Source organism: Numida meleagris, chromosome 2, assembly GCF_002078875.1.
Source record: "Numida meleagris isolate 19003 breed g44 Domestic line chromosome 2, NumMel1.0, whole genome shotgun sequence".
Classification (NCBI taxonomy): domain Eukaryota; kingdom Metazoa; phylum Chordata; class Aves; order Galliformes; family Numididae; genus Numida; species Numida meleagris.
This window is the reverse complement of record NC_034410.1, coordinates 74467051-74481534: the sequence shown is the minus strand read 5'-3', so window position 1 is coordinate 74481534 and position 14484 is coordinate 74467051. Positions and strand designations below refer to the sequence as shown.

At 43.7% G+C, this 14484-nt stretch overlaps 2 protein-coding genes across 4 annotated transcripts in view; one reads left to right on the top strand and one right to left on the bottom strand.

Annotated features, from left to right (window-relative positions):
* The window catches only part of TRIO (trio Rho guanine nucleotide exchange factor), a 242915-nt gene extending 238655 nt beyond the window's left edge, over nucleotides 1-4260 (top strand). For all 3 annotated transcript variants that reach the window (XM_021385426.1, XM_021385427.1, XM_021385428.1), the window contains 3 exons: nucleotides 36-236; nucleotides 919-1057; nucleotides 1800-4260. In XM_021385426.1, coding sequence (XP_021241101.1) covers nucleotides 36-236; nucleotides 919-1057; nucleotides 1800-2342 — 883 coding nt within the window. In that variant the 3' untranslated portion in view covers nucleotides 2343-4260. The remainder of the gene's footprint in view (nucleotides 1-35; nucleotides 237-918; nucleotides 1058-1799) is intronic.
* On the bottom strand, nucleotides 10722-12864 carry LOC110394160. The gene is made up of 2 exons (XM_021387873.1): nucleotides 12074-12864; nucleotides 10722-11893 (listed from the first exon to the last, which is right to left on the bottom strand). The coding sequence occupies exon 2, from the start codon at nucleotides 11810-11812 to the stop codon at nucleotides 10802-10804; it is 1011 nt and encodes a 336-aa protein (XP_021243548.1). The 5' UTR covers nucleotides 11813-11893; nucleotides 12074-12864; the 3' UTR covers nucleotides 10722-10801.

Below are 14484 nucleotides of genomic sequence, written 5' to 3'. Positions count from 1 at the left end.
TTGGTTAATTCTTTCCTTTCAACATTGTATTCCAGGGGCAGATTTTCTGTCGTTAAGAAGTGTGACCAGAAGGGAACCAAGCGAGCAGTAGCCACTAAGTTTGTGAATAAGAAGTTGATGAAGCGAGACCAGGTTACCCATGAACTTGGAGTCATGCAGAATCTCCAGCATCCCCAGCTCATTGGCCTTATTGATACCTTTGAGACCGCCACCAACTACGTACTAGTATTAGAAATGTGTGTAAAATGAAATCTATACAGCTGACTTTCCAGGGTATTTACTGTGGTTTATGAATAAGAAACTTGAAGATTTCTGGGAAGTTTGACAACACCTATGCAAAAGAATCTAGTTCTTTAATGCTGTTACTAACGCATCAAGTTTATTGTTAAACTTGGGAGGAAACAGTTGGCCTATTAAACTGATATATAGGTGATTGTCTTAGACTGGAGTTCCAGGCATGATTCTATATCAAGGAGTTACAGAACAGAATTAGGAATGCTGTGATCTGGTTGCTTGGTAACAACTCTCCTCTTCATATCCTCGTCCCGTGTCTTCTAAATTCTGAAGGTTGTAGTAATTCCTGTAGTCTATGGTAGGACGCATCTGATCTTTCTATCTGATGAAGATACTGTCTTTCTTTCTTTCCTGCTTTGCCTTTCCAAAATTATTTCCACTTATTTTAGGTGCAAGTTAGCTGTAAATGACATAGAACCACTTACAGGCAGAAAAATAGACAATCAAGCAACACTAGCCAAACAGTGGGAACACTGATGATTACTTTGTGCAGTTGTGGTTGTTAAGAAACACTTGCCTTGTTTGTTTTTTTTTTTTTAATACTGCTTTCAAAACTGATTGTATGGTGGAGCTTTATCAATTATTGTATTCAGTGTTAAAATATAACCTTTGTAATTCCAATAGGGCTGACCAGGGTCGCCTTCTAGACTATGTTGTGCGATGGGGAAACCTCACTGAAGGGAAGATCAGACTCTACCTGGGAGAGATTCTGGAAGCTGTGCAGTATCTTCACAACTGCAGAATAGCACATTTGGACCTAAAGGTGAGGAGTCAGTGGAATTCCCAACAGTGTGTGCCATTCCCTGCATGAAAATCTCCTCCTAGAAAACTGGCAGCTGAGAGCACAGAACTGTGAATCCCTTTGAGACTGTATGAAGGGGTATGTGATGGAGATCCACCCCTAAGTGCTTCAGTTTACTCATAGCCATCAAAGCAGAAGGTTTGAATTCTGTCTGCTTTCCCCTTGAAGCTTGCTGGTCATTTGTGGTCCTTTGTGCTGGAAATAATTGCTGTCAGGTGTAGTTTTGTTTGGCTTTGGCGTTGTTGCTTTTTATCCCTGAGAAACTTGCAGCGGAAGTGCAAATCCAAGGCTTTTGTTCTCTCTGTCATAAAGCAAATAGAGTAGTTGCTTTATTCACTCTCTGTTCATAATTGCTTTTCTTTAAGATTAAATTCTCAAACACGGGTTTCTGTGAAATCTTGCAGAGCTGTTATTGTGAGCATATGTAGTCTTATCTGTCAGAGCTATATTTCCTGCAGAAATTGTACTGCCAGCAGCTAAAACACATTAATTACACACTGTAGTTGGCACGGGAGTGACTGCTAGTTGGATTGCCCAGGAGCTTTGCAGAGCTGGCCTTCAGCAGTAATCATCATCTGTAGCTGTTTATTACATTCCTGAGCAGGCAGCACAGGTTGGGAAACAGTAATTTTTAGAACACTAAATGTATGCTAGAATGACTTGAAAAAATACATTTTTTTTCTTTTGCTTTTATGTTTTCTAGCCTGAAAATATTTTGGTGGACCAGAGTTCCTCTAAGCCAACAATAAAACTGGCTGACTTTGGAGATGCAGTCCAGCTCAATACCACATACTATATACACCAGTTACTTGGAAACCCAGAGTTTGCAGCTCCTGAAATTATTCTCGGAAATCCTGTTTCCCTCACTTCAGATGTTTGGAGCATTGGAGTGCTCACATATGTCCTTCTTAGTGGCGTCTCTCCTTTCCTGGATGAAAGCATAGAGGAAACTTGCCTGAATATTTGCCGCTTAGACTTTAGTTTCCCAGATGACTACTTCAAAGGAGTTAGCCAGAAGGCCAAAGATTTTGTATGTTTTCTGCTTCAGGATGACCCAGCTAAGCGTCCCTCTGCTGCACTGACCCTCCAGGAGCAATGGCTGCAGCTGGGGAATAGCAAAGGCGCTGACAGCATTGACATATCCAGACTGACTTCGTTCATTGAGCGGCGAAAACACCAGAATGATGTTCGACCTATCCGTAGCATTAAAAACTTCTTACAGAGCAGGCTCTTGCCAAGAGTTTGATCTTGCTTGAAGTTCTCTCTCATTCTCTTTCACCTGCCAATCAGACTGGAGATAAGACTCCTCCTGCCAATCAATCAGACTGGAGATAAGACTCCTCCTGCCGATCAGCTGTTGACTTGAATTTTGAGGAAAGCAAACCCCGAGCCAACCAGCTGCTAGCGAATGTTCGTGTGCAAGCGCATTCCACGGGGACCACGTGAGGTCACACGTGGGCCTGGCAATGCAGACTTCACTGGGGTGGAGGACGATAGCACTGTACTCTGCAAAAAGCAGTCGCGAGTGATACAGTAACAGTATTTTATTCAGGTTTCTGCAAAAAAAATAGTTTTTTTAATAAACAAGAGTTGAATTTTGCAAGTGAACTTAACTACCGTTTTCAAGATTTATTCAAGGAAGAAATGCCTATGTTCAAAGCACTGGGGTTAAACAAAAATGAAATCATGCCTGGAGAAGACTCACCAAAATGGCTGCCCATTGATAAGGCTTCCATTTCTAACATCTGGTTTTCACTTGGTCCTAGAGCTTTCCAGTTGCCTCGCCTGTATGTATCTCACGTAGCAGTGCACTGAGATCAGACTCTGCTTTTAAGTGCATCCAACCTCAAAGTTTTTGCATACAAATAGAATGAATCGTTTTGCTCTGATAAAATGTAGGCCTTACTTGTATATAGACTGTTACCTGCCTTCGGTCTGTAATTTTTTTCCCTCCTTATCCTTTTTCCCCTCCCTCCTAAATGGTGGTATACCACTGTGCGGGTCTTCAGTTTGGGTCAGTACTCGCTGGCCCATTAGAAACGGACGTCCGGTTGGTGCCCAGCTTGCCGACCCGATTGTCAAGCAGTATACAGCAGGATGAAATACTGTAAATGCACTCATTTGGGATTTTGTTTTATTTCATATCATGTGCAATGTTGTGGCTTTAACATTTTATGCAACTATTTATGAGGACCTCTGTTGTAACTGTAATAAATATATAGAAAAAGCACATACTTAGTACGGCGAGCTTTATGGTTTTGTTTGTGTGTTTGGGGTTTCCGGGTGGGCAGGGGAGGGTGTGTTGTACCACACCACCGTTATTAGTTTAAGATGAGAGTTAGCATAGAATCTAGTCAAAGCTAGTCAGTTTTAAGGGTTGATTAAAAGAGAGAGAGAGAGAGATTCGTATCCCAAATCTCAAACTGGTTAAGAAATAAGGTGACACTTTTTAAAATTTATTATTATATTCAAAATGCCAAAGTATGACTTTCCCAAAATCAGTCTCAATGGTTACTACTTTCTAGAATTTTCAGAACTGTGCGTACTTCTTTCTGTGAAATGAACAAATGAATTTTGTGCTCTTTGGTGAAGAATACATTCAAAAAGTAGCGATCAGATGAGGAGAATCTGACACGTAATGTAATTGTCTTATTAACTGTTTTTAAGGTTGAAGTAATATTGACGTGAACTATTTAAAAAGACAGAGATGGTTTTCTGTGCATCACTGAGTTCATATGGGTGTGTTGTCATCTATGTTTGTGTGAGATGCCGTGTTTAAAGAAACCAAGCTGACATCCCACCATAGTTAGATGTATGGGTCTTAAGCCATAACCTAGCTTGGGTTAGTTTTGAGCTTTGCGGCTTCCACTGTATACTATTTATTCCTTTTTTTGTTATTTTTTTTTTTGTAAAGTTGTACAGAAACTTTTTAAAAGAAATCAACTGACTTCAAAACTGGATGTGTATTCGTACCAACCTCATATCATAATGTTTGTGTATTATTTTCCTTTATTGTTTTAGTTAAATTTTTGCTTTATTTTGCATGTATATTTCTTTGTACAGTGACGTTACATGTTTACACAGTATGACGTGATGTAAATATTTTATTTTGCCATCAGTTATTTTGGAAAAAAAAATTAAACATATTTGACATATTTGTCTGATCTCTTGCTTTAAGGAGTTTGAAAGTTTAGGTTTGGTCATATTTTAATTCGGCTCTGTATTTAAAAAAAAAAAAACAACAACATTGTTTTATTGTCATAAAATTCATTTTAATTTGCAATGATATATCTTTATTTCATGCCTTACAAAATAATATTTGTCTTTTCTTGAACTGTTGAGTGCTCTGTAGTGTCCTGATTGCTTTTATATAAAACATGCATAACTCCCTAACTGTGGAAATTCATTACAGCCTTTATTAGCTAGTAAATTTTGATCACCAGAGTTTCCTTCCAGATGTTCCCAGTTAAAGACCAAAGGAATATATTTTGATTTAATATTAAACTGGGGAACAGATTTTCCACATCTTCATAATGAATCTAAAATGCCTCAGAGGAAACATTACTTCCAACCATAAAAACTTGGATTCTCTGTTTGCATCCTATAAGGGATGAAGCAGAAATGTGTTTCATTTTGTGTATTTAGCACTCTCTCTTTTCTGTTACCGAACATGTTTGCAAATTGAAATGACATTGAAGGTCAAGTAACAATGCAGACTGTTTTTTTCTTGTCACTGCATTGTGTACATGACTTTCTTACACTATTTTTCCTGCTGCTGTCTGTCAGTGATGAAACTGTCCGTTTATGCCTCACAATTTACTTTCCAGACAGAAAATTAAGTGAGACCATTTAAATTGAGACTAAGAGCATTCAGGAAAGGTGTACTGCGACAGCAGGTGAGCCACTGGAAGCTTTTTCCATGATGGGAAAATAGATGGCAACGCATTCTGTTCAAGAGTTTGTATCCTTCAGTTCTCTAATAGACTTCTTTCTTGACTGAAAATACACTGAACGGGAGAGGTTACCCAGATGGTATAAAGAGAAATAACACACTTGTAGGTGTTTCTGGTAGCAGAGAGAGGTTCCCTTTGGGATTTTGGAACTTCTCATTTGTTAACGAGATTGTACTGTTTCTGGCATCAGTTTGTGATCCATTACTTAGGAAAGCTAACATCTTTTAACAAAGCGGGGGTTTGCACTAAAGCTTGCTGTTCATTGCAAGACCTTCTGACTGAAGAAAGCCCACGCTTCAAGTTGGATTTTTCCAGATGCTCTGAAGAGATTATGTATGTCTTTTTATATTGCTAAATTGTTTAGTTGGAGCTGAAAATGCCACTTGGGCGCAGTTCTCTTTGTCTGTCCTGCATGTAACAAAACAGCAATGAAGGATGAAAGAAAAGAGTGGAAACCGAAAGCTTTGGTGAGAGCAGCTGGTGTGAGTTTTCTGGTGAAGGAACATTGTAGAGCAAAGGGAACGCCAGGCAATGCGATACCTGGATAGGGAAAACTAGGAAGGTTCAAGAGAAGGATAAGTCTATATATTTTTGTTTGTTTGTTTTTATAATAACTTGCCAATCACTTCTTGTCAATAGTTTTGGAAGAAAAGAAGTTACCGGACTTTGAAGTCAATCCTTCTGTCAGTACTTTTCAAAGGGGAACTGGGAGTGCAGGTTTTCCAATGCGCATGTGAAGAATGTGAGGAACACAGCTTGTCTCGAAAGCCATTCTGCAAATGGTAAGCAGAAAAGCTGTCTAGACAGTATTTCCAGGCAGGGAAGCAGCCAGCATTGCCTTACTAATGGGCAGAGGCCTACCACATACCCACCTGTTCTCATGAGGGGTAGGGCTAGAGAGCCTGGTTTTCTTTCATGTGACTATAGATGTCACTTACTGTAAGCTGTCCTCTTTCAAGTGGGACAACTGATGAGTTAATGAGTAGGAGAGAGGTTAATTGGCTGTTTCTTTCTCCAGATCCAAAGGCATGTTCAGGGCAGTACACAACATCCTCCAGAATGACACAAATGCAAAGGCATTTGGCTTCCTGCTAAGATTTCAGTACCAGTGCAAACCTGATTCGTAGAGGCCTGAAAATATGAGATGTTCTTTGCATGTAATGTACTGTTTGATGTTGTAAAGGAGCATTAGAATCTTGCTGCTGAGGTACTCAGTGGATCTCTCCTCATCTGAAAGGGACTGATGAGTGAGAAATGAACAAAACCAAGGTGAAAAACAATGGCTGACCCAAGTTTAAGTACTAAAGTTCCCAAAATCCTAAGAGAAACAAAGGAATATACTTCACCAGTGGATGTGAGTAGTGAAATCTATGAGGAGCTGGTATTTTGAGGAATATTTGGACAGCCAATCTGCTACAGGCAGCAGTATATTTGTATGTTAGGGATTAGTGCAAGGAGTGGTGTCATCTCCCATCCAGTCCAGAGGATGAGCTATGTTTTACACACCCTTTCTATGTGTGCAAAGACTCACTTTGAGTGTGTTAATTTCCTTGCTATAGGGTTTCCTTTGCATATGGGAGGTAGGTAGAACCAAGTAAAAGCATGTTTCTGTATTTGTTTAAACCACTTCCAGGCACGGTGGTGTTTTTGCTAGAACCACAACTTTATCCCTAAGGCAAACAATTTCTGAAATGTTTGCTGAAATTGGATCTTGAGAGAGGTTACGTTAGAGTGTGACAGATGGGTCACGCATTTGTAGAGGCAGTGGCTGTACTTTCAGTACTATTTGTACATTCACACCTGCCCAAGGAGTTGAGACAAGGGACTTTTTCTGTGTGTGCCATAATGCAAAAGCATGATCTGACGTGAAGGAGCTGGTGCCCTCTGTTCTCTCTCCTTCCTGGCAAGCCAAGGCACCTGCCCAGCGCCTCAGGATTCACAAGCCTGGCAGCCATCTCAGCATTTGTCAGAGTAATACACCCACTGTTCTCTGTGTGCCATGCTGTAACACCGAGCATCAGTTACAAGGATGAGGTCTCTCATGCTTCTGTGGGCCATGAACAGCCAGAGGAACTAAGAGCCTGATATGTAGGAACAGGAGAATGTGCTCCGTATTTTGTCTATATCTTTGAAATAGGAAGACTTTTCTCTGGTTCACTTCCCTTACCCTTTCACAAAAAGCTTCAGGAGAATGGGTGGTAGGGTGAAAGTTGGACTTAGTGAGGCAGTCCACTCTCCTTCTGCTCTAACAACATCAGGAGAGCCAGCAACAAACCTTCTAATAATAAACCCCCATCAACCAATCTGTGTCATCCAATAAAAGAATCCATTGTGAACTTTAATATTAGGAGCATGAAGTTCCCATCATTCTCCACAGGATATGGTTCAAAATGATTAAATATGTTAGAGATGCATCTGGAGTTAAAAAGAAACATAAGAAAACACCTCTGAGCTATCTTCAGGAAAGGGAAAGACGAACACCATCCTGTTTTCATTCTCTGTCAACAGCAGTAATCTGAAAGCCCCTTTTCTAACAAGTTGTCAACATATGCAGTCTCCTCTTGACCACTGGAGGTATTTTTCTTTCTCATTGTCTGAGGAAATGTGTGTGTGAGGTACTTGAGACTTCACTAATCACAGTTAATGAAGCCTTAGATTCCACTGTTGTACTCCATCTTACAGCTTGGGTGTTGAATGGTTATCAAGACTGAAGTGAGTCTTGTCTTTCTTTACGGTAGAAAGTTTTTGGATTAAATATTATATTTTTTAGGTAGACCTCATTTTTCACTTAATGTTTAGTCATTCATTTCCTTTTCCGTGTCTCCATCTGATTACTGATCTATTACTGGAAGTATGATCTTTTTTATTTGAGGAAAAACATCTGAGTTACTCATAATGTAACTCACAATGCTCGTAATATACCGCGTGGTTTGCTTGTGTCCAAAAGAGGTTGGGTTTACATGCAGCTTCTTCCACAGAGAAGTGCTGCTATATCCTCTGTCCTCCCCCAGACACCTAACTGCATTGCCTTGTTCTTTAGGCTGAAAGCTGTGCTAAAGCCAATGGGATGAAGTTCAGTGAGACCAAGGGCCGGGTCCTGCATCTTGGCCACCGCAATCCCATGCAACACTACAGTCTTGGGGCAGAATGGCTAGAAAGCTGTGAGGAGGAAAAGGATCTGGGGGTTGTTAGTCAACAGCTGGCTGAACTTGAGCCAGCAGTGTGCCCTGGTGGCCAAGAAGGCCAGTGGCATCCTGGCTTGTATCAGAAACAGCACATCCAGCAAGAGCAGGGAGGTGATTGTGCCCCTGTACTCAGCTCTGGTGAGGCCACGCCTTGAGTACTGTATGCAGTGTTGGCCCCTCACTACAAGAGATGGAAGCTCTGGAGGGTGTCCAGAGACGGGCAATGAAACTGGCGAGGGGTCTGGAGCACACATCTTATGGGGAGTGGCTGAGGGACCTGGGATTGTCAGTCTGGAAAAGAGGAGGCTCGGGGGAGCCCTTATCGCTCTCTACAATTGCCTGAAAGGAGGTTGTGGCCAGGTGGGAGTTGGCTTCATCCAGGTAGCAGCAATAGGATGAGAGGGAATGGCCTCAAGATGCATCAGAGGAGATTCAGGTTGGATATTAAGAAAAATCTCTTCTCGGGAAGAGGGGTGAGGCACTGGAGCAGGCTGCCCAGGGAGGTGGTGGAGTCACCATCCCTGGAGGTGTTCAAGAACAAACAAGATGGTGGATTTAGAGGGAAGGGAAAAAAGGCTTTCAAGAGGATGGTACCACCTCCTGAAGAAAATTAGCTTGGAAACGTTCAAATATCAAGAGAGTAATCAAGATTTTTACTTTAAAATGAATTTTCAGCAATTTTTGAGAAGCTAGTGGGTCTAGTGGAGGCAAGATGCAGCATACTTAGGGTAGGGGGCATCCCTTCAAAGTAATTCACTGTCCAAGTTAAAAGCATTCCCTCAGAAATCTTTGTCTTTTGTCTTGCAAGTTAATATCCCAAAGAGGCTGCAGAGATAAAGTTCAGGGAGGGAAAATACCTTTATTTAGTTTTTAATAAAGGTATTATATTTGAGTAAGAATGTTCTCGGATAGTTGGTACATAGCTGTTTTTTGGTTTCCAGAGGATTTATGGGTAGGTAGAGATGGCCTTTGCCTGTGAAAGAGAACATCTGTTTCTATTTTCATGATGTGACTTCTGCAGCTGTGGCATGGTCAGCTAAGTAGTGCAAGTACTTGATTAAAGTTGAATCTTCCTCTTGAGTTTGCAGTGTTTGGTTTGACAAATAATCAAGAAACATATTATTTATTAATCAGCTGCAAGAGTTGAGAGGGGTAGCCTTTCATATGGCATAGACACCATCTGTCAGTTAAAAAAAAAATAAAAGGGAGAAAAATTAAATGCTGTCTTCCATTAGTTCAGATATGAACTGTTTCTGGACTTAAATGCTCTATCAAAGCTATTAACCCACTTGGCAAAGCTTTTCCCAGATAACTGATGTTTTTTTTTCTTGAAATCTTGTTCTTCTAGATTTAGTGTCATTTCTGTCACACAGGAAAACTTGTGTGAGGAAGCAACCATTGTGATAAATCTGGTGAAGTGGTTTGGGTTTTTCTTGTGTTTTTCTTTTTTTTTTTTTTTTTTTTTGAAAGAAGTATTAAACCCACACGTGCATGTGGTGGAATCTAATGCCATAAACGGTGAAGTCTAAGTTATTAAGATTTATTTTAATTACTCTCTCAGGTCATGCAAGGTTTCATTTTCCTTAACTGGCTTTGCTTGATGACAAACACTTGACCTTTTGCCCAAGTTATATAGAGAAGTATCAATTTCTACTATGCTATTTGAGTTTTTCCCCTGTTGCTTTTTGTACATGCAAGGAAACAGCTTTTCAATTCAGCAGAGAATAATCAGATGAGGAATGTACCTTGTGTAAATGTTGGAGGCTATCCAACAAAATAGGGGTGGGTTGTCTTAGCCACAAACACCCATTGTAATTCTCTTTAATGGTGTGGTGTACTCATGAGGCATCTGCCATCCTGCCACACTGCAACTAATTCTTGTAGCCATTGAGACATTTTGTTAATAACATCTAAGCCAGGCATATCCAACCCACTGCCTGCAGGCTGCATGGAGCTCACCCAGCCCGTGCTGCAGCCGACACTTGTGGGAATTTGTGCTCTTCTGCTGACTGCCTCTGCTCAAGGCTGGTGATGGACATCAGAGGTGCGGGGGGCATATATCCACTGTCAAGACACATCTCTGTGTCCAGTGTACCCCGTCCTAAAAACAAAGTGCTCAGGTGCTGAGAGCAGATGCTGGGAAGAAACTACGTACCCGAGGATCCAACTCTTAAACAACAAATCATTGTATAAAAATTTGCGTGTACTAATGCTACTATGTAGCCATGTTTTTCATCTTGATATAGGAATTTGAGAATAGGTTTCAAGATTGCTGAAAAAATCATCAGTTTTTTGGTATAGTTGCAACTCCATTTTCAGTCAACATAAATACGTTACTTGCCAATTTTCAAACGGAATATGCAAAGTTGCAATCAGATATTCAACTCAAATATCTGATAGATGTAGAACCAGACTTCTATGAGACCTCTCTGCCTCGCTTCACAATCACACCTCATTCACGTCATCACTTTTTGGCAGTACATAAATTGGTGGAGAACTATTTTCGGTGAAGTAGTCAATTTTAATTTATTGATTTTTTACTTTATGACAAAGGAGTGTCAGCCCTGCTAGCGGCGCTGGGGGGGTGGCCTCTTGCAGGGCTGAGGAGCACCCTGGGCACTGTCGGCCCTCCTCTTCTTGGGGCGCCGGGGCTCCCCAGAGCCGCGCTTCCTGCCGCGGCCAGGAGCGGAGCGGCTGTGGCTGCAGCCCTGGGCGCTGGGCCCTGCCGCCTCCTGCCCCGGCTCCTCGCGGGGCTGCTCCTGCTCCCCAGGGCTGGGTGCGGTGGGGAGCTCACCAGCACCCCTATGAAGGACCCCGCTGGATGTGCCGGGGAGCTCCTCCGCGTCCGAAGCCGCAGAGCCACTGGAGGGCGTGGTGCTGTGGGTGAGGGTCCTCTGTGGGGAAGTGGCCGCGTAGCTGTCCTCCTCGTCCTCGAGGCCGTGCAGCCTCCGGGCTTCCCGGCCGCAGCGGCTGACGATGGTGTGGATGAGCCAGTCGATGAGCGGCGCAGCCATGGGTCCCAAGCTGGGCTCTATGCTCTCGAGCATGACGTCCCTGTTTGGCCCCACCCAACACAGGCAGCACAGGAAGATGCTCTCTGCCGATCGGACCTGCCACCAGTGGATCCCACGGATGGCAGAGAGCTTCTGGTGCAGGGAGGGCAGCACGGGGTTGAGGATGCTGCGTTGCTCCCTGAACAGTGCCGCCCACTCCTGCGGCAGGAGGCCACCCAGCCTCGCCCTCATCTCCGACCCTGCGGCCATCTGCTCCTGTGGCTGTGGTGGAAGGGCTGGAGCACGTGCTGCAGTGCCACTGGGGTGAATGGTGGTGCCAAGATGGAAGTCGGCAGGTAGTGGCACTGCGGGTGGGGAGACGACACACTCTACGTAATATCCACCTCCCCACACAGGGACCTTGATGGTCCTCATGGCTGTCCTGCAGAGTGGGCAGCTGGCCCTCAGCCTTGCCCACCGCTGGATGCAGCCGACACAGAACCGATGGCGGCACGGGGTCACAGATGCGACGTCCTGTCGCACGTCACAGCAGATGGGACACTTCCATGCCTCTGTTGTGGCCATGGTCGTCTTGTGCTGCGACTGGGGAGAGCGTAGGGTCACAGCGGCTCTCCTTCACTGGTGCTGCAGCGGTAGTGTCAAGCACTGCAAGAGGAAGGGAGGTCACAGTCACTCATCGTCCCTGGGCATGCCAAAGTCACGCCCCAGTCCCTCAGCAGGAAGCCCTCCTGGCCCTGCAGCTGAGCCATCTCCTGCTCCCCACCCGCACCGCACCGCACCAGGCTCCCCGTGGCCACCCCTGGGACGTGTCCCTGCACCACTCACCTCCGCTGCTGCGGGCACGTTCTACTGGGCCCCAGGGCAGGGCCACCGAAACACGAGTGGTGCTGTGGGGACAGGCTCTGGGAGCTGCTGCAAGCAGTCACAGGCACGGCCCAGCACAGCACACCCAAAGTCTCTCTCAACCTCCAAGCCTCGAAGAGTTGCTCGCCAGGATCCGGGAGCAAGCCAGACTGAGCCAGGCTCTGCTAGTACCCCAGTAGAAGCAGTGAGGGCCATGCAGTCACAATCCATGACCTGGTGATATCATAGCCTGTTGCTTGGTGACAGCTTTTGGCTTGGAAAGACCTCTAAGATCATCAAGTCCAAATGTTAACCCATGGGCCACATGTGGCTCTGGACAGTCAGTAATGTAGCCCCAAGAGATCGTGAACTTGCAGCATTATCCTGTGACTTTTAGCAATCTTTTTCATGAGTTGACTGCACATCACTCAAGTATGGATTGCATAGGCGACAATGGGACAAATATTCCACTAGTTGTTTTTTTTTCTGTTGCTCTCTTTTCTTGTGTGTTTTAATAAATAAATATGTGTAAAATTTTGTTATGTACATTAACAGTGTCATATATTTCATACGTGGCCCAAGATAATTCCTCTTCACTCAGTGTGGCACGGGCAAGCCAAAAGGTCGGACACCCTTGATTTAAGAGTTTCTCCAGCCATTGGAATTGAAAAAACATATTATTCTCTTGTGGATAAATGTGGCACTGAAAGGCGCTGTCTTTGGTAGTAACTGCTGTTCTAAACTTTCTGCAAGAGGACGCTCTGGTAAGGAAAATACAAGGTACAGCAAATGGCTAGAGTCCATTTGCTGTAGCAAATGGCTAGAGTCCATTTGCTGTTCCATCAGCCTCCCTTATGTAAGAGATCATTCTTTTTTGCACCTTTGCCTCAAAGCTTGCTGAGGAACACAGATGGGCAAGTCCTGACAAGTCCTGGCCAAAGTTGGAAAAATCTTTTGTCTGAAGATTTGCAGGCCAGGGGCAAGGGCAGAGAGATAAGTAGCAGCTTAATGGCCGGGAAGTGGTCTTTTGTGTGGGCTCATCTCGAGGGAGAAAGCCATCTCAGAGGTGCTGCACATGACTCTTACCTAAACGCCCAGGAACACCTGCACATGACTCTTACCAAAGTGCCTAGGAATGCTACTATGGTATAAGAAGAAGGATAAAAATGGGACCTACAACCAAGAGAGGAGAGGTCTCTGACATCAGATTCCTTGTGATGTGCTACCTGCCTGCTGCCGGACTCTCCTGGGCCTGCTACCCGCTTGTTGTCTGTTTCTGCTGGACCACCTGCTTGCTGCCTAAGGATGGCCACTCTGCTGCTGCCTTCTCCTGCGCTCCTGCTCCTGTATCGGCCTTGGACCATCGGAACATCGTGCAACAGGATGCTGCTCAATCTCTGGTGGTGACTATCCCCACTTCACATCATTCTTTGCTCTTTCCTATCTTTCCTATTGCCCGCTTTCCCTTCCCTATCACCCTAATTCGTAATAATCGCCGGCCTTCCCTTCCCCATCTCCGTGATTGCCTAGGATTTGTAATAAACTGGTCAGACCAACATTTAAGCCATTGTTTCTTAATCTCACGTCGGGTGTACATATATCAAAGAACCTCCTCTCGCTCTGATAATCGAAGTGAGACACCTTAAAGCAGCTTTTTTGGAATGGTTCAATTAATTCAAAAACAAGACAAACAAGATGGTGGATTTAGAGAGAAGGGAAAAAAGGCTTTCAAAAGCTACAGGTGTATGTACAGAGTGGCACGCTGTTTGGTTTGCCAAATCTACTGCCATCTGCAGCCTTAACATTGGCATTCTAGGCCTCCTTCTAGTTTGACTATACAAATGTCTCAGCTTCTGTTGAGTCGCTCATTTGCAGTTGACATGTTGCCACTTAAAAGCAGTGGCTCATTTCTGGCTGAGCTCCATACTGGGCTCTGTAATTGTTCTCTGTATTTGCTTGCTGAGCATAAGGTATTTTACTACTGGGTGTAGCTCTTTCTGAAGTCCATCTCCTAGAAATACGTCCAATGAAAGGATATATAAATACACTGTATTTATTTACTGTTTTAGTCATGCTGTTTGAGTCATATCAGTACATTTTGTGTCAGAATAACACATGAAAGTCAGTGGAGTAGGGACTGCTCCTATGTTCACTTGGAAAAAACAAATGTAGCAGAGTGCAAAGAATGCTTTGCACTTATTTTTTCACTTGTAATACAGAATTGATGGCAGAATACCCTCACTAGCAGAAGCTGGTGTTTTGCATTTGACAGTTCTGTCATATCTAATTTAGAAGGGAGAGGAGAGGAGGAGAAGAAAAAAAGTAAAAAAAGAAGGGAAAAAAATGAGAAGGGAGAGAAGGAAGGAAGGGAGGGAAGGAGGGAGGAAGGGAGG